The sequence below is a fragment of the Somniosus microcephalus genome, chromosome 14 (genome assembly GCF_052327205.1).
Source record: "Somniosus microcephalus isolate GS21.2 chromosome 14, FLI_Smic_1.0, whole genome shotgun sequence".
Taxonomy (NCBI): domain Eukaryota; kingdom Metazoa; phylum Chordata; class Chondrichthyes; order Squaliformes; family Somniosidae; genus Somniosus; species Somniosus microcephalus.
Window position 1 is genome coordinate 81634370 of NC_141000.1, and position 22528 is coordinate 81656897.

The window sequence follows — 22528 nt, forward strand, 5'->3', positions numbered from 1 at the left end:
CTACCACCAATTCCCCGCCCCGGCCAAAGTTGAAAATTACCCCCAATATGTTAAATCACTGTGCCATCCAGTTCCATTATAATCCGTTTTACAATAATTATACAATACAAAGTGCCATTGCAATGTAACAAGTTGCACTGGCAGATCTCGGTTCAGCTCAATGTCACTTCACCATTTTGCAACTATTTAGTACTGAGGAATATGTTTCTAGTGAATCACTTTTACATGCCAAACATCAATGAGTAATACATTGAACACTGATGAAACATATTAAAGATTGTACTTCATTGGCTGTAAAGTGCTTTGGGACGTCCTGAGGTCATGAAAGGCGCTATAGAAATGCAAGTCTTTTTTTAATTAACTTTTATAAGTATAAAATTGCAAGACTGGAAACAAATAATTATCATTCAAAAAATTGTAAAGCTAATTCTTAAATTGTGATATTATACAGGAATATCAATCTTGAAAATATTTATACAAATATATATAAAATCAGTAGTACTGGGTTTCACTACATTGCTGTTAGCTGATACTATTTTAGAGGAAGTGTAAAATCTCATGTTAATAGCTGCAAATTTACAATGTTAAAGTGTTGCAATCTTCCTGCCTCTTACATAGTCTCATACATATTTATGGCAAAACATTTTATACAAAAAATGTTTAAGAGCATCAGAGTAATTCAGTTTGGAGCAAAATTATTACTTTACCACTTCGTTTAAAATAAATAGCTTTCAAGCATAGATGAATGCAATTGTATGCAATATATTCAAAATTCTGTTTAGTTCCTTCTTGAAAAACAACTCATTGATTGTACTGAGTCACTAATGCATCCCAAGTCAGCAAGTCTGAATTCCAGAAGTTACAGACTTGAAGCAGAATCCATTTCCTCTGTGGGAAATCCGAGCCCGAGTTCAGTTTGCACCTGTAGTAGAGGAAAATAATGATTTGATAAACTGTCAGTACACATAGATACGTGTCTCAGGTTCTGTAATGTGATGCAAAGGTGTCATTAGTTTTAGCATAGAATCATAGAAATTTACAGCACAGAAGGAGGCCATTCAGCCCATCGTGCCTGCGTCGGTCGAGAAAGAGCTATCCAGCCTAATTCCACTTCCCAGCACTTGGTCCGCAGCCTTGCAGGTTACGGCACTTCAAGTGCATATCCAGGTACTTTTTAAATGTGATGAGAGTCTCTGCCTCTACCACCCTTTCAGACAGTGAGTTCCAAACCCCCACAGCCCTCTGGGTGAAAAAAGTTCTCTTCAACTCCCCTCTAATCCTTCCAACAATTACTTTAAATCTATGCCCCCTGGTTATTGGCCTCTCTGCTAGGGGAAATAGGTCATTCCTATCCACTCAATCTCGGCCCCCTCATAATTTTATACACCTCAATTAAGTCTCCCCTCAGCCTCCTCTGTTCCAAATAAAACAACCCCAGCCTATCCAATCTTTCCTCATAGTTAAAATTCTCCAGTCCTGGCAACATCCCCGTAAATCTCCTCTGTACCCTCTCTAGTGCAGGCACATCTTTCCTGTAATGTGGTGACCAGAACTGTACGTAGTACTCTAGCTGTGGCCCAGCTAGTGTTTTATGCAGTTCTAGCATAACCTTTCTGCTCATAGTCTATGCCTCGGCTAATAAAGGAAAGTATCCCATATGCCATCTTAACCACCTTATCTACCTGTCCTGCTACTTTCAGGCTTCTGTGGACATGAACTCCAAGATCCCTCTGATCCTCTACATTTCTCAGTATCCTACCATTTATTGTGTATTCCCTTGCCTTGTTAGCTCTCCCCAAATGCATTACCTCACACTTCTATGGATTGAATTCCATTTGCCTCTTTTCTGCCCACCTGACCAGTCCATCGATATCTTCCTGCAGTCTACAGCTTTCTTCCTCACTATCAACCACATGGCCAATTTTTGTATCATCTGCAAACTTCTTAATCATGCCCCCTACATTGAAGTCTAAATCATTGATATATAACACAAAAAGGCAAAGGACCCAGTACTGAGCCCTGTGGAACCCTACTGGAAACAGCCTTCCAGTCACAAAAATACCCGTCGACCATTACCCTTTGTTTCCTGCCACTGAGACAATTTTGGATCCAACTTACCACTTTACCTTGGATCCCATGGGCTTTTACTTTTTTGAGCAACCTGCCATGTGGGACCTTGTCAAAAGCCTTGCTAAAATCCATGTAGACTACATCAAACGCACTACCCTCATTGACCCGAGACCGGAGAGGCAGCGGAACTGCGAGGGAGCACCAGAGGCGGTGGAGGTACTTAAAGAGCAGCCCGAGGGAGCACCAGAGGCGGCGGAGGTACTTAAAGAGCAGCCCGAGGCAGCGAGGCCCAGAGCCCCGAGACCGGAGAGGCAGCGGACCTGCGAGGGATCACCAGAGGCGGCGGAGCTATTTAAACAGCAGCCCGAGGCAGCGAGGCCCAGAGCCCCGAGACCGGAGAGGCAGCGGACCTGCGAGGGATCACCAGAGGCGGCGGAGCTACTTAAAGAGCAGCCCGAGGCAGCGAGGCCCAGAGCCCCGAGACCGGAGAGGCAGCGGACCTGCGAGGGATCACCAGAGGCGGCGGAGCTACTTAAAGAGCAGCCCGAGGCAGCGAGGCCCAGAGCCCCGAGACCGGAGAGGCAGCGGACCTGCGAGGGATCACCAGAGGCCCGACCAATCCAGGTTCCGGGAGAGAGGTAAAAAGTAATCCAAGTGTGACGTCAGCAGGAAGCTGGTAAGTGATTGGTTGGTGAGTATTTCTCTCTTTTTTAAAACTTTAACTCTGTTTTATAGTTTCTAAGGTCTCTCTGGTGTAGCGGGGACTGTTGGTAAACTATTTAACTGTAGTGTAATTAGTGGGATTGATTGATTTAATTTAAACTCAATTAATTAAAGGGTAAGTCATGGCAGGAAAGCCGGGCCCTGTGATCTGCTCCTCCTGCGAGATGTGGGAACTCAGGGACACTTCCTGTGTCCCTGACAACTACATGTGCAGGAAGAGCACCCAGCTGCAGCTACTGACAGACCACATTGCGGTACTGGAGCTGCGATTGGATGCATACTGGAGCGTTCACGATGCTCGGGACATCGTGAATAGCACGTCTAGGGAGTTGGACACACTGCAGGTAGAGGTTGGACAGGAAGAAAGGGAACGGGTGACCAACAGGCAGAGTACTAGGCGCAGGCAGGTAGTGCAGGGGTCCCCTGTGGCCATCCCCCTCTCCAACAGATATACCACTTTGAGTACTGTTGGGGGGGATGGCTTATCAGAGGAAGGCAGCAGCAGCCAACTTCCTGGCACCAGGGGTGGCTCTGCTGCACAGAATGGAAGGAAAAAGTGTGGTAGAGCTATAGTAATAGGGGATTCAATTGTAAGGGGAATAGATAGGCGTTTCTGCGGCCGCAAACGAGACTCCAGGGTGGTGTGTTGCCTCCCTGGTGCAAGGGTCAAGGATGTCTCCGAGCGGCTGCAGAACATCTTGGAAGGGGAGGGTGAACAGCCAGTTGTCGTGGTGCATATAGGCACCAACGATATAGGTAAAAAGCGGGATGAGGGCCTAAAAGCGGAATATAGGGAGTTAGGAGGTAAATTAAAAAACAGGACCTCAAAGGTAGTAATCTCAGGATTGCTACCAGTGCCACGTGCTAGTCAGAGTAGAAATAGAAGGATACTTCAGATGAATACGTGGCTAGAGGAATGGTGCCAGGGGGAGGGATTCAAGTTCCTGGGACATTGGAACCGGTTCTGGGGGAGGTGGGACCTGTTCAAACCGGACGGTCTGCACCTGGGCAGGGCTGGAACCGATGTCCGAGGGGGAGTGTTTGCTAGTGCTGTGGGGGAGGGTTTAAACTAAAATGGAAGGGGGTTGGGAACCTGAGCAGGGAGACAGAGGAAAGGAAAACAAGGATAAAAGCAAAAGATAGGATGGAGAAAAACAAAAGTGGCAGTCAGAGAAATCAACGGTTTAAATCAAACGTGGCCACAGTAAATAATAATTCTAATAGGTCTAAGAGCGTTAAAAAAACAAGCCTGAAGACTTTGGCCTAGAAATTCAGTGGCCTGCGCCACCAGTTTGCGCCCAAAGAGGGCTTTTGCGCCAGTCTGCAAACTTCAGGCGAAATTCAGCGGTGCGCTAATGGCGGCGTTAGGCTGTAGCGCTGCGCCGCCACCGATGACGTCATCGGTGTGCGCAGCGCCCCGCTATCCCCCCGCTGGCCATATTGCGCCCCGCTATCGCCCCGAACGCCATATTAAGTCCCACCCGCCTCTTCAGCGCCGGCCGCAAACAGCGACCGGTACACAGGGCCTACCTGTGGCGGTAGTGGCGGTAATTAAAGTGGAGGTGCGGCCGGCCGCTTTTTCGGCAGCCGCCTGCCCGCACCTCCGTCCCCGGCCTCCTACACCCCGCCCCCCCCGCGGCATTGCCGGCTGTTTCCAGAGAGCCCGGCACTTCTCCTTGGTGCCGGGCTCATTTGCCGGCACTCGCGAGTGGAGATCGCGCTGTTGCAGGCACCTCCCCCTTAAGGGTGAGAGGAAGGCCTGCAGTACCGCAGGCTGCCGTGCCGCAGCGGGTGGCGCTGCGGCACCTTTCCCGCCGATATTCAGTTTCAGCGCCCCAAGCGGGGCGCCGAAACCCCTGTTTAGCGGCCGCCTTCCACTTGGGGTGCTGAAACCGAATATCCCGCTTGCGCAAGTGGATCCGCGCGCAGCGGTAATTCCGGCGCCTGAATTTCTAGGCCTTTGTGTCTTAATGCGAGGAGCATTTGTAATAAGGTGGATGAATTGGCTGCGCAAATAGAGGTAAACGAATATGATTTGGTTGGGATTACGGAAACGTGGCTCAAGGACGGCCAAGACTGGGAACTCAACATCCAGGGGTATTCGATATTCAGGAAAGATAGGCAAAAAGGAAAGGGAGGTGGGGTAGCATTACTGGTTAAAGAAGGGATTAACACAATTGTAATGAAGGATATTAGCTCTGATGAGGTGGAATCTGTATGGGTAGAATTGAGAAATACTAAGGGGAAAAAAACATTAGTGGGAGTGGTATATAGACCTCCAAACAGTAAGGCGGAGGTTGGGGATGGCATTAAAAGGGAAATTAAAGAAGCGTGCAATAAGGGCACAGCAGTCATCATGGGTGACTTTAATCTACATATAGATTGGGCTAACCAAATTAGTAACAATACTGTGGAGGAGGAATTCCTGGAGTGTTTACGGGATGGTTTCCTGGACCAATATGTCGAGGAACCAACCAGAGATCAGGCCATCTTAGACTGGGTATTATGTAACGAGAAAGGTATAATTAGCAATCTTGTTGTACGAGGCCCCTTGGGTCAGAGCGATCATAATATGATCGAATTCTTCATTAAGATGGAGAATGAAGTAGTTGACTCAGAACCTAGGGTCCTCAATTTAAATAAAGGAAACTACGATGGTCTGAGGAGCGAGTTGGGTAGGATTGATTGGGGAATGGCGCTCAAAGGGTTGACGGTGGATAGGCAATGGCAAACATTCAAAGACCGAATGGATGAACTACAGAAGTTGTTCATCCCAGTTTGGCATAAAAATAAAACAAAAAAGGTGACTCAACCGTGGCTAACAAGGGAAATTAGGGATAGCATAAGATCCAAGGAGAGGACATATAAATTGGCCAGAAAAAGCAATAATCCTGAGGATTGGGAGCAGTTTAGGATTCAACAAAGGAGGACAGGGAAAATAGAATATGAGAGTAAGCTATCAGGGAACACAAAAACTGACTGTAAAAGCTTTTATAGATATGTAAAGAGGAAAAGATTGGTGAAGTCAAGCGTAGGTCCCTTGCAGTCAGAATCGGGGGAATTTATAATGGGGAGCAAAGAAATGGCAGACCAACTAAATACATATTTTGGTTCTGTCTTCACAAAGGAGGACATAAATAACCTCCCAGAAATACCGCGGAACATAGGGTCTGATGAAAGGGTGGAACTGAAAGATATCAGTATTTGTAGGGAAATGGTGTTAGGAAAATTGATGGGACTGAAGGCCGATAAATCCCCAGGGCCTGATAATCTACATCCCAGGGTACTTAAGGAAGTGGCCCTAGAAATAGTAGATGCATTGCTGGTCATCTTCCAGAACTCAATAGACTCTGGAACAGTACCCATGGATTGGAGGGTAGCTAATGTTACCCCACTATTCAAAAAAGGTGGCAGAGAAAAAACAGGGAATTATAGACCGGTAAGCCTGACATCAGTAGTGGGGAAAATGCTGGAGTCCATTATAAAAGATGTAATAGCAGAGCACTTGGAAAGCAGTGACAGGATCGGACAAAGTCAACATGGATTTACAAAAGGTAAATCATGCTTGACTAATCTACTGGAATTTTTTGAGGATGTAACTGGTAAAATAGATAAGGGAGAACCAGTGGATGTGGTGTATTTGGACTTTCAGAAGGCTTTCGATAAGGTCCCGCATAAGAGGTTAGCGTGCAAAATTAAGGCACATGGGATTGGGGGCAAGGTATTGACTTGGATAGAGAACTGGTTGGCGGACAGAAAGCAAAGAGTTGGAATAAATGGGTCGTTTTCCGAGTGGCAGGCAGTGACTAGTGGGGTACCGCAAGGATCGGTCCTAGGACCCCAACTGTTCACAATATATATTAATGATCTGGACGAGGGAATTGGATGTAATATCTCCAAATTTGCAGACGACACAAAGCTGGGTGGGAGGGTATGCTGTGAGGAGGATGTCACGAAACTCCAGTACGATTTGGACAGGTTGGGTGATTGGGCAGAAACATGGCAAATGCACTATAATGTGGATAAATGTGAGGTTATCCACTTTGGTGGCAAAAACAGGAAGGCAGATTATTATTTGAATGGCAATAGATTGGGAGAAGGGGAAGTGCAAAGAGACCTATGTGTTCTTGTGCACCAGTCGCTGAAGGTAAGCATGCAGGTGCAGCAGGCGGTTAAGAAGGCAAATGGTATGTTGGCCTTCGTAGCAAGAGGGTTCGAGTACAAGAACAAGGATGTCTTGCTGCAGTTGTACAGGGCCTTGGTGAGACTGCACCTTGAGTATTGTGTGCAGTTTTGGTCACCTTACCTGAGGAAGGACGTTCTTGCCATGGAGGGAGTGCAGCGAAGATTCACCAGGCTGATACCTGGGATGGCAGGAATGACGTACGAGGAGAGATTGTGTCAATTGGGCTTATACTCACTGGAGTTTAGAAGATTGAGAGGGGATCTCATCGAAACCTATAAAATTCTGTCAGGTCTGGACAGACTAGATGCAGAAAGGATGTTTCTGATGGCTGGGGAGTCCAGAACCAGGGGTCATAGTCTAAGGATAAGGGGTAAGCCATTTAGGACTGAAATGAGGAGGAATTTCTTCACCCAGAGAGTGGTGAACCTGTGGAATTCTCTGCCACAGAGGGCGGAGGAGGCCAGTTCATTAAATATATTCAAGAAAAGAGTTGGATATATTTCTTGAGGCTAAAGGGATCAAGGGATATGGGGAGAAGGTAGGGACAGGGTACTGAATTTGGATGATCAGCCATGATCTCATTGAATGGCGGAGCAGGCTCGAAGGGCCGAATGGCCTACTCCTGCTCCTATCTTCTATGTGTCTATGACCCACCTCGTTACCTCCTCAAAAAATTCAATCAAGTAAGCCAGACACGACCTACCCTTAACAAATCCATGCTGACTATCCTTGATTAATCCGTGACTTTCTAAATGATGATTTATCCTGGCCCTCAGAATTTTTCCAATAATTTTCCCACCACCAAGGTTAGGTTGACTGGCCTCTAATTACTTGGTCTATCCCTTTTTCCTTTATTAAACAATGGTACAACATTAGCAGACCTCCAGTCCTCTGGCACCACGCCTGCAAGAGCCTCCGCTATTGCCTCCCTTGCCTCTCTTAACAACCTGGGATACATTTCATCCGGGCCTGGTGATTTATCTACTTTCAAAGATTCTAAACGTCTTAATACTTCCTCTCTCTCTATGTTTATCCCATCTAATATTTCACACTCCTCCTTAACTACCATGTCTGCAGACACAAAGTATTCATTAAAAACTATGCCCACATCTTCTGCCTCCACACATAGGTTACCTTTTTGGTCTCTAATAGGCAATGTTACCACAGCAAGTGTGGCATGAAATGGGCCACTTTTTTGTCAGTGTGAGAATTGCCACTTCAGTTTTATTTTGTTATTTTACTTCACAGTGAGGAAATCTCTAATAACTGATGGGCAACCAAGTCGAAAGTGGACTATGTAGGCCTGCTAGAGAAATGCAATGTAAATAAAAGATTCATATTAAGATTTTATTCGAACTAGAACAGACCAACAAGATCTAGCGCCTTTGCTAACATAAAATTTCTATGGTGAGGCATATCATTTGCAGAGATTGAGGTAATCATGGCTGCTATTATGAAGCATCACTCCATATTGTCTGGTTCTGCTTTGTGGGAGTGCAGGATTAGAAATAGAAATTCATTTCAATCACTGGAAAATCAGGCTAGCTTCAGCTTGAATGTATTGACCTCTACGCCTGATTCTTCGAGCAGAGTGGAGACTCTGAAAATTTACCCCATGTGCTCGTGGAACAATGAAGTCCCAGTTATTGTATTATCCAGTGGTCATGGGTCAATATAACACCCATTAACTGCCTTTTAGTGGCGTTTGTGATAGTATTGCAGTAAGTAACCACAGTTACAAGAACTGTTCACTAAAGTTAGCTTTTGTTACTTGGCTTACCTTTCTCGTCATTTCATTGAAAGGATCTTTGTTGCAGAAAATGCCGAGGAACATTCTGCAGATATCTTCACCTTTGTCAAGCACTATTCTCAGCAATTCCCGGTTCTTTTCTTGGCAAGTTATTTTGGATGAAATGTTATTTACTTCCTCTTCATTCAGACACTTCTCAAAAAGCTGATCTACCACAGGCTTGTGAACACCGTCCCTCGTTATCTGTACAAATTTACTAAAGTTCTGGTGTATCCAATCTGATGAGAAACAAACATGAGTACGTGACAAATTAATATCCACCTCAACCAGAAAACATGAGGGTGAATGTGCAGAGTTTTCATTATGACTGCTGTTGACATCCGTGCTCGATCCAAGATCTGTGCTCCTGTTGAACAAGACTCTTCATTGGGGTGGGGGTGCAGCATTTTACAGTTTACCCTCATATTTTCAATGGAGTAAATATACCAGCTAACGTGGGGTGTGCAAGGAAAAGTTACCGTCTGTTTCTGGTGTATGTAACTAAAGAGAAAGTAATAGCTGTTCACTATTGTCACTTGCCTGCTTCAGGATTATGCATTTTTGGTAAGAAACTCAAGGAGATATTTGTGTTATTGTCAAACAAATTAGGTTGTCAGTTTCTTTTTCTGGTAGCCTTTGGAATTTTATTAATGAATGGGCTAGGCTTATTGCAGTTAGTTTTGGTAAAATGAACGAATAGAAAATTTTCCAGTCTGTGGAGCTCTGTCCAAATAAGCAGTGAGGGGTTTAAATGGTAAGGGGAAGTATTTACATTCAAAATATTCCCCCTTTTTAACATTCTTACCTGATATTTCTTCAATTTTCTTCAATGCATAATATCTCTATGTATCTCATTAAACACTTTTAGCTCCTGACAACAGATCCTGTCTCAAAAACCTTACTTCCTTGTCACATTTTTGTCACATTTCTGCACCAACGTTTTACAATTATAAATAATGTATTAAAAATCATCTTCCATGTGCACTTCCATTATAAAATCGCATGTGCACATTTATAATGGAGACTGCCTAGGAAACGTGTCCCACTGTCACTTTACCCTCCAGCCTGTAGCACCTGTTTTGTGTCTCTCAGCCCCTCAGCCCCTCCTGTGGAGAAGCTCCTGTGGTGCAACCAACTGTACTTCTCAAATTGCAGTAAGATTTGCTATTTAACTATCTGTAACAATCTAAAATCAAAGTAATATACAAAAATAAAGACAAAAGGTATGGGAGGAATTTTAACCCCCGAGGGTTACCCCAAACAGGTGGGTTTGGGTCGGGTGGGATGTTAAGAATCTCAAACCTGAACCCAACCCGCCTCGATCCCACCTACTTGCGCTATTGACGGAGGCAGGCCGGGGGGCGGGCGGCCAATCTGGTACCAGCAGCAGTTCACTCATTTAAATATTTTAATGAGGCTGCATGCCTCAGATTTCACCTCCATTTTAAATTTAACACTGGCCAGCAGGGTTTCCTGGGCTTTGGGAAACCCGGCAGCTGAAGGGAGGTGAGGATTGCTGGATTCAGCAGGTAAGTTTCTTTCCAGCACTGCTTGTGGGCTAAGAGGAGCAGGAGGGAGCACTTCCCCCTTGGCCCTCTAAGCTACCCGGCATCACCCCTCCCCCGTGATCGGCCGTTCCCTCCCGTGATTGGACCCCACAGATAGCCGATCTCCCCCTCCCTGATCCACGACCTGTCTCCAATCTGGCCTTTCCGATCTCCCCCCGCACCCACCCCCCACCCCGACCGTTCTGATCTCCCCCAACACCGGCCTCCGATCTCCCCCAACACCGGCCTCCGATCTCCTCCAACACCGGCCTCCGATCTCCCCCAACCCCGGCCTCCGATCTCCCCCAACCCCGGCCTCCGATCTCCCCCAACACCGGCCTCCGATCTCCCCCAGACACCGGCCTCCGATCTCCCCCAGACACCGGCCTCTGATCTCCCCCAGACACCGACCTCCGATCTCCCCCAACACCGGCCTCCGATCTCCCCCAACACCGGCCTCCGATCTCCCCCAACACCGGCCTTCGATCTCCCCCAACACCGGCCTCCGATCTCCCCCAACACCGGCCTCCGATCTCCCCCAGACACCGGCCTCCGATCTCCCCCAACACCGGCCTCCGATCTCCCCCAACACCGGCCTTCGATCTCCCCCAACACCGGCCTCCGATCTCCCCCAACACCGGCCTCCGATCTCCCCCAACACCGGCCTCCGATCTCCCCCAACACCGGCCTCCGATCTCCCCCAACACCGGCCTCCGATCTCCCCCAGACACCGGCCTCCGATCTCCCCCAGACACCGGCCTCCGATCTCCCCCAACACCGGCCTTCGATCTCCCCCAACACCGGCCTCCGATCTCCCCCAACACCGGCCTCCGATCTGCCCCAGACACCGGCCTCCGATCTGCCCCAGACACCGGCCTCCGATCTGCCCCAACACCGGCCTCCGCTCTCCCCCAACACCGGCCTCCGATCTCCCCCAACACCGGCCTCCGATCTCCCCCAGCACCGGCCTCCGATCTCCCCCAACACCGGCCTCCGATCTGCCCCAACACCGGCCTCCGATCTGCCCCAACACCGGCCTCCGATCTGCCCCAACACCGGCCTCCGATCTGCCCCAACACCGGCCTCCGATCTGCCCCAACACCGGCCTCCGATCTCCCCCAACACCGGCCTCCGATCTCCCCCAACACCGGTCTCCGATCTCCCCCAACACCGGCCTCCGATCTCCCCCAACACCGGCCTCCGATCTCCCCCAACACCGGCCTCCGATCTCCCCCAACACCGGCCTCCGATCTGCCCCAACACCGGCCTCCGATCTGCCCCAACACCGGCCTCCGATCTCCCCCAACACCGGCCTCCGATCTGCCCCAACACCGGCCTCCGATCTGCCCCAACACCGGCCTCCGATCTGCCCCAACACCGGCCTCCGATCTGCCCCAACACCGGCCTCCGATCTCCCCCAACACCGGCCTCCGATCTGCCCCAACACCGGCCTCCGATCTGCCCCAACACCGGCCTCCGATCTCCCCCAACACCGGCCTCTGATCTCCCTCAACACCGGCCTCCGATCTCCCCCAACACCGGCCTCCGATCTCCCCCAACACCGGCCTGTAACCCTGCTTCACCTGAAGACTACACATGGGGGTGAATTTCCATGTGGTTACTCCCGATCCCCCCCAACACCGGTTCCGAACTCCTCCCATCCCCCCAGACTTTCCAATCCCTCCCTCCCTCCTCTCTGCTCTCTGGCTGCGGCCTGGTGCCGAAGGCCTATCTGCCCGACAGTCAGCCAGTCTCTCAATCTGGCTGGCTGCGGCCAGGAAATGGAGACAAAAAATACTAATCAGGTTCTGTCGTTAAATTCGGCAAGACCTGAGGGAAGCCCGTTCTTCCAGGTTTCCCGAATGCAAAACTGTTCAGGTGCTGCCTGCAGTCTTCCGAATGGGCACGGGTTGCTAGCGCATCGCAATCCCTGCGTTCGTTTTCGGGGGGCTAACGAATTTCTAGGCCTTAGGCTCTTCTATCTTGTGACTGAGGTAAAGGGACCACTACCAGGCTAAAACTAGACAAAAATGCTTCATTTTTGTCACAGTGAAGTTATATTGCCAGGGAAATTGAAATTTACAGCAAGAGAATGCTTCTTACCTCGGCAGGGTGTGCTTTTATGGGTTGAGGTTCTTGCTTCAGTTAATTTATGTTGTTTGTTTCTTAGTGCACCAAGTTCCTTTTCACATTCTACATAGCGTAGATAGCTTTTAAAGTACAGATTACTAATTGACTCCTCCAAGCATTTCTCTTTTGCACTTTTCCCATCTGTGAAACAAAATACATACAGGTACTGCATTTGCAAATGGAGACTCCTCAAGATGTTTTATATGGTTAGAAATAGCAGTGGTTTCAACTAAAGATTATGTAAAGTTGATGAAATATAGGAGGGAGTTACAGCTTGGGGCGTTAGGGTAATAACATTCCTGGGTACCTGGTGTTATACCGTGGGGCACTGCAAGATAGTAGTTCTAATTTGCTGCATACAGCCAATGATTTGATGAATTCCTAGATTGTTAAGTGCCGATTTTAACTCAGAACAGGAATGGGGTGGACAAGGCCGAGGCTGGCGGAAAGCCGTGTTGTTGTCAGCAGCATGAGGGCCAGGAAATTTTAACTCCTGGGCATTATATGCATCTTCCTAGTCATTCTCCTGCCTGCATCCTGGCCGGCGTGTGGGAGCACAATGTTGGCACTCAAGTGCCTTTCCACAATCTACAAGGCACAAGTAAGGAGTGTGATGGAATACTCTCCACTTGCCTGGATGAGTGCAGCTCCAACACTCAAGAAGCTCGACACCATCCAGGGCAAAGCTGCCCACTTGATCGGCACCCCATCCACCACCTTAAACATTCACTCCCTCCACCACCTGCGTACCGTGGCTGCAGTGTGTACCATCTGCAAGATGCACTGCAGCAACTTGCCAAGGCTTCTTCGGCAGCACCTCCCAAACCCGTGACCTCTTCCACCTAGAGGGACAAGGGCAGCAGGCACATGGGAACACCACCACCTCCAAGTTCCCCTCCAAGTCAAACACCATCCTGACTTAGAAGTATATCGCTGATCCTTCATCGTTGCTGGGTCAAAATCCTGGAACTCCCTACCTAACAGCACTGTGGGAGTACCTTCACCACACGGACTGCAGCGATTCAAGAAGGCGGCTCACCACCACCTTCTCGAGGGCAATTAGGGATGGGCAATAAATGCTGGCCTTGCCAGCGACGACCAAATCCCAGGAACGAATAAAAAAAATAAGTCGCCGGAGAGGATTTTGGGAGGACCTTGTGATTTGGGGGTGGAGCCCAGGGCAGGGAGGCCTAAACTTTCTTTGTGGGGCCTGAAGGAGCACTCCTGCTCTTCCTGGCCCCACAAGGAAAGTAAATGAAAAATGTTAAAAAGACTTGCCTGTTTGGGCTCCTCTGCCTGCTAGATTGACCCGGCAGGAAGGCCACAACCACTTCCCTGCTCAGGCCCATCGTTAAAATAGCAGTCGGGTCCCAGTGACTTCATCGGTGCCTCCCTCCCTCCCCACGCACACCCATTAATTATAGCATGAACCCTCCTCCCCATTTTCTGTAACTTTCAGGACAATCACCAACATAACTGAATGGAGTTCACCCAACACTGTGTAAAGATTGGTGAAACCCTACCCCCAATCAGAACAGAAATGGTGACGAGTGATTGAGCAACCCCCTCACCTCCCCAAGAGGAGATTGGGCCAACCCTCCCTCCAATGAGTTTAGCTCTAGCCACCACCATCCCCCACGAGCAGAAATCTGACAATCCCCAGCTACTGAGTAGAAAGTCTGCAACTGTTGAGATACCGCGGCAAACGTGGGAGTCGAGACAGAGCTATTGAAAACACAACTGCTTTATTCTGACCACATGGCAAACAGGAACTAGAAAAGCCCGCACATCCACTTAAATACTTCCCAGACAGGAAGTGCTCCCGGCAGCCTGTCCCTGCGGGAAACAAGTTGCTGGAGGAAAGGGCCCCCGGCTGGGGGCTTCTGCTTAGACTGTCTGTGCCGCTGTGAGCGGATTATGTCCAGTGGTGGCGTGTCGCCACAGAGCTCCCCCCAGAATCCGCTTAGGAGGAGTGGACGAGTCGTGACGGTGGTCTAATGGTTCTGCCGCAGCGGCTCTGAGTGGTCGCCGGTCTGGTTGGTTGGGTCGGGCGGTTCGCCGCCGGCTGTGCTGGCTTGCCGGGGGGACGGCCTCTGGCTGGAGGCTGGGCCACGGGGACCTGTTCCCCTGGTTCTGTGTGTGCTGGTTTGAGCCGGTCGATGGAGACTGTCTCGACCCTGTCGCCGAGTCGCAGCTTGAATACCTTGTCCCCGGTTTGTAGTACCTCGTACAGACCGTCGTACGGGGGTCGCAGGGGCCCGCGGTGCGCGTTGTGTCGCACGAAGACGAAGCGCGCCTGCTGTAAATTTGGCGGGACGTGAGGTGCGAGTTCGCCGTGTCGGTTGACCGGAAGTGGGGCGAACTGCTGAGCGGAAGAGAAAGAGTCGAGCCGCTGCTGTTCGGCCGACCAAGACTTGGTAGGCTCCGGAAGGAATTCGCCTGGGACGCGCAGCGGTTGTCCGTAGACTAACTCCGCTGCCGAGGACTGGAGGTCTTCCTTGACCGCGGTGCGTAGGCCGAGTAGCACCCACGGTAGGCGGTCAGTCCAGGTACTGTCCTGCAGGCCGGCGCGGAGTGAGGCCTTGAGTGACCTGTGGAAGCGTTCACAAAGTCCGTTGGCCTGCGGGTGGTACGCCGTGGTGCGGTGGAGCGTCACCCCGAGGTTGCGTGCTGTGGCCGTCCAGAGTTCGGAGGTGAACTGGGCGCCTCTGTCGGAGGTTATGTCGGCCGGTATGCCGAACCTCGCAACCCAGGTGTTAACGAACGCCCTGGCGATGTCGGCTGTGGTGGTGGAGGTCAGCGGCACTGCCTCAGGCCAGCGTGTGTAGCGGTCGACCATCGTGAGGAGATAAGTTTGGCCTTGCGATGGCGGCAGGGGACCGACGATGTCGACGTGTACGTGGTCGAAGCGGCGGCTGGGTACCTCGAAGTCTCCCAGGGGTGCTTTGGTGAGCAGCTGTACCTTAGCCCGTTGGCAGGCGAGGCAGGAGGTGGCCCAAGTCCGAACATCTCTGCTAAGGCCGCGCCAGACGAAGCGCTTGGAGAGGAGTTTGACGGATGCGCGGGAACCCGGGTGAGAGAGCCCGTGGAGCGCGTCGAAGACGCGGCGGCGCCAGGTCTCAGGGACGACCGGCCTGGGTTGGCCGAGTGAGACGTCGCACGTGACTGCCGTGGCTTCGGGCCCGTGCGCGACCTTGGCTAGGCGTAGCCCTGGCAGGCTGGTAGCCGCCGAGAGGAGGTCTGGGTCCGTGAGCTGGGCCGCTGCTAGTTGTGCGTAGTCAACCGCGAGGTGATTCGCACAGACGACGGGACGGGAAAGGCAGTCGGCGACCACGTTGTCTCTACCGGAGACGTGCTGAATGTCTGTAGTAAACTCGGAGACGGCCGCGAGCTGGCGTTGCTGCCTAGCGGACCAGGGTTCGGTGTGCTTGGCCATCGCGTATGTGAGTGGCTTGTGGTCCACATACGCGGTGAAGGGGCGGCCTTCCAGGAGGAACCTGAAATGGCGGACCAACAGGTGGAGTGCGAGAAGCTCGCGGTCGAAAGTGGAGTATTTGACCTCCGGGGGGCGCAGTTGGTGGCTGTAGAAGGCAAGTGGCTGCCACGCGCCATTGACCCACTGCTCGAACACGGCCCCGACCGCGTGGTCGGAGGCGTCGGTGGTGAGCGCGACCCGGGCATCGGCCCTCGGGTGCGCGAGCAGAGTGGCGTCGGCGAGCGCGTTTTTGGTGGCGTCGAAGGCAGCTGCCGTGTCAGTGGTCCAGGCTACGTCCATCTTGCCGGATTTTCCTCGGAGGGAGTCGTATAGGGGCTTCATAAGGGCTGCGGCTCTGGGGATGAACCTGTTGTAGAAGTTCACCATCCCGAGGAACTCCTGGAGGCCCTTGATGGTTGTGGGGCGGGGGAATTGCTGGACGGCCTGCACCTTGTTGGGCAGGGGGACGGCCCCAGCAGGGGTGATGTGGTGACCGAGAAAATCGATCTCGGTTAGGCCGAATTGGCACTTCGCCGGGCTGAGGATGAGCCCGTGTTGGGCTAGGCGCCCGAACAGGATGCGAAGGTGTTCGAGGTGTTCCTGTTTGGAGGAGCTGGCCACGAGAATGTCGTCTAGATAGACGAATAGGAAGTTCAGGTCCCGGAGGACTGAGTCCATAAGGCGCTGGAAAGCCTGTGCTGCATTCTTGAGGCCGAAGGGCATCCTCAGGAACTCGAACAGGCCGAATGGGGTGATGACGGGCGTTTTGGGGATGTCCGCGGGGTGTACGGGGACTTGGTGGTAACCGCGCACCAGGTCGACTTTGGAAAAGACGGTTCGTCCGGCCAGTCGGGCCGAGAAGTCCTGGATGTGTGGCACCGGGTACCGATCGGGGGTGGTGGCGTCGTTGAGGCGGCGGTAGTCCCCGCAAGGGCGCCAGCCTCCGCCGGGCTTGGGGGCGACGTGGAGGGGCGAGGCCCAAGGGCTGCTGGAGCGGCGGATGATGCCGAGTTGTTCCATGTTGGTAAACTCGGCCCGCGCGATTTCCAGCTTGGCCGGGTTGAGTCTGCGGGCGTGGGCAGAAACTGGGGGGCCGGTGGTGGGGATATAGTGTTCCACACCGTGCTTGGCGGCTTTGGCCGAAAAGGTCGGGTTAGTGAGGGCGGGAAACTCAGCTAGGAGTGCCGAGTAGTCGTCCGTGGCTCTGGCGAGGCAGTAGATCGTCGGGCCGGCCGAACGGGCCGGGGTAAAGGCGCCGGGGATGGGGGCCATAGTGTTGATGTCGACGAGGCGGTGCCTCGGAATGTCGACAAGGAGGCCGTGGGCGCGTAGGAAGTCGGCGCCAATGAGTGGGCAGAGGACCTTGGCTGTCAGGAACTCCCAGCGGTAGCGGCGGCCCGCGAGGTCGAGCGTGACCATGCGGGTGCCATATGTGCGGATTTCAGAGCCGTTGGCTGCAGCCAGTGTGATACCCCGTGTGCCGCGTTGGATCTCGAGGGCGGAGGCGGGGGTGATGCTGTGCTGGGCCCCTGTGTCGCACAGAAATCGGCGGTTGGTTCTGTCGTCAGTGACGTACAGTAGGGGCTCCTTCTGCCCCGCGGCCATCGCGGGGGCCGGTGCGGGGGGGGGGTTTGAAGGAACACGGTGGCGTGCAGCGTTGAGCCCTAGCGCCAAAACGGGTGTGGTAGTAGCAGTGACCCGGAGTGGTAGGGCGGTCGGGCCTAGCGGCCCGGGAAGACCGCGTGGTCGTTGCCATGAGGTCGGGCGCGACGTCGCGAGCGACCTGTGCAGAGAGCAGCCGGTCGGCCTTTTCGGTTATCTCATTCAGGTCCGTGGAGTCAGACTCCACAAGGAGCGGGCGGATGCTGGCGGGGAGCTGCCGAATGAAAAGCGTGCGAAAAAGGGCGCCGGGATTTTTGTCGTCGGAGAGGGACAGCATGTGGGAAAGCAGGTCTGATGGTGAAGCGTCACCAAGGCCGGGGAGGTCCAGGAGTTGGCAGTGGCGCTGGTAAGAGGACGTTTGAAATTTTTTAAGTAGTGCAGCCTTCAGATGCTCGTACTTGCCCTCCGTTGGTGGATTCTGCAGCGCTGCCCAAACCTTGGGGACTGTAGCGTAGGTGAGCGAGGCAGTCGTACTTCGTGGCGTCGACTGTAATGCCTTTCAGCCGGAATCTGGACTCAGCTTGAACGAACCAGGCTTCGGCGAGGTTCTCCCAAAAGTCAGGTAATTTAACCGTGACTACGTTTGTATCCGCCATGCTAGCTTAGGATTCGTCCTGAGCGTCGGGGTCACCAGTGTTGAGATACCGCGGCAAACGTGGGAGTCGAGACAGAGCTATTGAAAACACAACTGCTTTATTCTGACCACATGGCAAACAGGAACTAGAAAAGCCCGCACATCCACTTAAATACTTCCCAGACAGGAAGTGCTCCCGGCAGCCTGTCCCTGCGGGAAACAAGTTGCTGGAGGAAAGGGCCCCCGGCTGGGGGCTTCTGTTTAGACTGTCTGTGCCGCCGTGAGCGGATTATGTCCAGTGGTGGCGTGTCGCCACACAACCACCAATGAACAGAAATATCAACAGACGTTCCCCATGCCCCCACTGAACAGAGATCAGTAATGAACCCCTCATCTCCCACTGAGGGCCACCCCCACCCCCAGTGAAGGCAAACTTAGCTTTTCCCGCTGCAGACAAAGACACTCGCTGAAGAAAAACTCATTCTCTTCCTCCAATGAGGACAAGCTATGCTTTCTCTTGCACACTGAGCACACACTGGGCCAGCCCCTGGTGCAGAAATGCAGCCTCCTTTTCCCTACTAAGAACAACTTCCTCTCCCCCACTGTGCTGAAGCTTGTTCTCCCCTTTCCCCACTTACAACAAATTGGGGTCTATTCTGGCCTCCCATGAGCAGTAACTTACCTTCCACACAATGAGAAGCAAATCTCCCACTCCCCCCCACATACACATTGAGAAATAACTCGTGTCTCTTCCACAGCCCCTCACCCCCCACTCTCACATCCTGAGCCAAAAACCTACTCTCTGTAATGTTTCCCCCCTCCCCATGTAAGAAAAAGAAAAATGCTCTCCCCTCCCCTCCCTCCATGCAAATTGAATTGGGGCCTACCCCAGTGCAGCTCCCCCTTCCACTGAGAGGAAGACTGCTCCGCCCCAGTGTCAACTCTTCTCCATCCGCCATCTCCTCCACTCCCTGTCCCCCTCCTCTTCCACTTTTCCCCATCCCTCTCCTTGTTCAGTTAACCCCTCTGCTCCCTGTCCACCTCCCCCCCACCTTTTCTACACTTCCTGTCTCTGCTTCTCATGCCCCCCCCTTCATTGTGAAGAAATGGGTCTTGGTCCAGTGCTAGGCTCTGCACAGTTGTCCTTTGTTGCTCCCTCCTCCACCCACTCTTCTTGCTCACCCCTCCTCCACTAACCATCCCTCTCTCCATTTCTCCTTCTCTCCCTCCTCTCCTCTTTTCCTCTTCTCTTCCCATCTGCCTCCCCTCCCTCTCCTGACCTCCCTTCTCCCACCTAGGTCCACTTGTTGGACTTGGTCTTGATCCCTATTTGGAACTAGATGGGAGATTGACTAAAGTGCCAATACTACTAGAACTTTCAAGTGTCACCACTTTAAACGAGTATTTGGCCAGTTCCATAATCCTTGCACACAGATAGGAACAAGGAAAGCATATTTAACCAATCAAGCTGACTCCCCACATTATTTAAACCCTCTTCCAGCAGCTGCATAGAATGTTTTTATTTCCTTCCTCTCTGCCCTGGCATCCAACTGATAACATTATACAGGTACTCCCTGTTAAATCAAGTAATTATCAATATGAAGTATGACTAGTTGAAATTTCCCATTAATAATAACACATTAGGGAAAAACTCCCTGTGAGTGTTATTTCTTTATTATTGTTTGATCAGAGATACACGTACACACATGCACGCACACACAGAGTGACAGGGGCGAAGATACAAAGGGAGAAAGTATTGAATTGCCTCAATTAAAAGACCTACCCACGCACTTGACAAAGACCAGCTTCACGATCCAGAACAGGCGGTGTATGCTTATCGTGAGTTTCTCTGTAAAATCCTCAGACATGGTGGAATCATCTAGTATTGATAAATCTTGAAGGTGCAGGATGTCTCTTATGGCACTTTCTGGAATTCCAGGCTGAGCTTTTTCAAATATTTCATAAGTGTTCAGAGTTTGGGTTTCACTGTAGTCGACAGGCTGACTTGCTGTGTCCAGCATGCACTGGATAACACAGCACTGAAGGGTTTCGCTCACAGTATCAAGGACGTATCTCCTGCCCTCAATGGAACTGTTGTGTAATTTTCTCAGTAGGTCACACAGGTTGTTTACCAGCTCTGTGCCTTTTGGAAAGAAGTGAGCCACTATAATAGAACAAAAAAAAACAATAGTCAGGTTCCAAGAAAACCTACACGATTATCGCAAATCTATGTCACTGGTGGGTCATTATAATGATCCGATTTATGTTTCCAAGAGGATCATTTTGTATAAAAAATGCTGGTTACAACATACTTGAACAAAATATTTGAATACATGATTTGTGCTTTCCCAGATTGTGGCCTAGAAATTGAGTTGCCTTAGCGCCGCTTTTGCGGCGCTAGAGGGCCTAGCGCTGCAATTGGCGCCGGCGCCGAAATTGCCTGGGGCCCTTCCGCCGCGCTAGACCGGTAGCGCTGCGCCGGCACCGATGACGTCATCGGTGTGCGCAGCGTCCCGGTTGCCATGGCGACGGGCCCCAGCGCCGAAATTCAGTTGCGGCCGCCTCGCCCGTGGCAGCCGCAACTAAGACTCTGGCAACAGAGTCTTACCTGACTTTGCGCCGGCGCATTAAAGGCCCCGCGGCGGCCGGCCGCTTTCCCGCCGGCCGCCTGGCCGCAGCTCCCTCCCCGGACTTCCCCCCCCCCCCCCCCCCGGAACAGAAGCAAGCCCGGCACTTGTCCGAGGTGCCGGGCTCATTTTTAGAACGATTTTCGCGGGCCGCGGCCGGGTGCAGGCAGCTCCTCCTTAAGGGAAGGAGGAGGCCTGCACTTCCCGAACCTGCCGCACCGCAGCGGGCGCCGCAGCGCCGGAATAGCGCCGATATTCAGCACGTAGCGCCAGTTTTCAGGCGCAAACACCTCTCAGCAGCACCGGCAGCCGTTTGGGCGCAGAACTATTGAATTTTGGGCCCGACCAGCGCGACTTAGCTCCGGCACTAACTTCCGGCGCTAAAGCCCTGGCTGCGCCAAAACTCAATTTCTAGGCCTATATATCTTGAATGTGAAAGAAAGGAAAAGTACTGTATGAGTTTTAAGTCAGTTATAAAAGGTTAATAAAGCTTCTAATACAAATACCATAGATGTTTAAACATTGATTCTTTACTATAAATTGTCTTTAAGAAACCAAAGGGTGCAGATACTTATGGATGAGGAAGGCCATCTGGCCCACTATAATGTAGCCATATGGCCTGCTTTAATACCTTCATCTAGAATACCCATACACTCCCACTGTTGCTGCATTGAATTATTTCCTAAATGATTCCAGGGCCTTTGTCTCCACCACTCTGCCTGGAAGCCCATTCCAAGTGTTGATCACACTCTGCATGATGAAGAACCACCTGCTATCAGTCCTGAAGTTACCTTTTACTTGTTTGAACCTGCATCCCCTTGCTTTACTCCCACGGTTTAAAGTAGTATTCTGGATTAACCTTATTCCAAAGCATTTACTATTTTCCATACCTCTATAAGATTCCCTCTCAGTTGCCATCTTTCCAGGCTGAAAAGCCAAGATGGCTGATTTTAATTTTCAGTGGTGGCGGAATACCGGCCTCAATGGAAAGGGAAATCAGACAGGGTGTATATTTGAATATGGACCGTTGAGGACTTGAACTTAGTCTTACTAATCATGGAATCATTCCAGCCTGAGCTTTAGACAACACGTTTTCAATCCCTCCCCCTCCCCAGCGCAACGAGTGGTGCATTTCTAGAGGGGGTGGGGGGGCGGTGTAGGCATACTCCATCAGAAAATTTAGAATTTTTACGTTAAAATACAAAACATTCACCTGGTAAAAGGTTGAGCTTTTGCCTACATATCTCCTCTGCATTAGGCCCATGGAATTGGTTGAGTTCTGCCAAAGCTTTTATCAGCATCCTTTCTTCAATACTATCCACCATATTTTCTGTTGTTGTATCAAATCTGATGTCAATTAACTGGTCCCTGAAGAAAATATCCTTTTGTTTTTCTGGTTGATCTTCCATAAAGATCTTCACCACATTCACCACCTCCATGTTTTGTCTCATGCTGTGCCTGACCTGAAGAAAGAGTTCAATTGCTAGAAACAAAATAAATAACCAGAAATTAATCATAAGATAAATATACGACTGCATCATACAATTTATTTGTAGGTGGTTCATTTTTTTTTGTTTCTCTCACCCTCTCTCCTTTTGCTAAAGAAATGTGTAATTAAAATAGATATAAAGAAAAGGAACATACATTCATTCTACTTTACTTCCCCAACATTCAAACACATGGGGGTAGATCTTGACTTTGAGTGATAGTGTAAAACGGGTGATAGCGAGTCAGCAGCCCGTTTT

General features: G+C 51.0%; 1 protein-coding gene across 1 annotated transcript in view; it reads right to left on the reverse strand.

Annotated features, from left to right (window-relative positions):
* Positions 1-342: 342 nt before the first annotated feature.
* Positions 343-22528, reverse strand: part of LOC147107617 (uncharacterized) — a 50520-nt gene continuing 28334 nt past the window's right edge. Inside the window, exons 9-13 of the mRNA XM_086006799.1 lie at positions 21997-22266; positions 19940-20320; positions 12419-12586; positions 8760-9007; positions 343-922 (exon numbers count right to left, since the gene is read on the reverse strand). Of these exons, the coding sequence (XP_085862925.1) occupies positions 860-922; positions 8760-9007; positions 12419-12586; positions 19940-20320; positions 21997-22266 (1130 nt within the window). The 3' untranslated portion in view covers positions 343-859. The remainder of the gene's footprint in view (positions 923-8759; positions 9008-12418; positions 12587-19939; positions 20321-21996; positions 22267-22528) is intronic.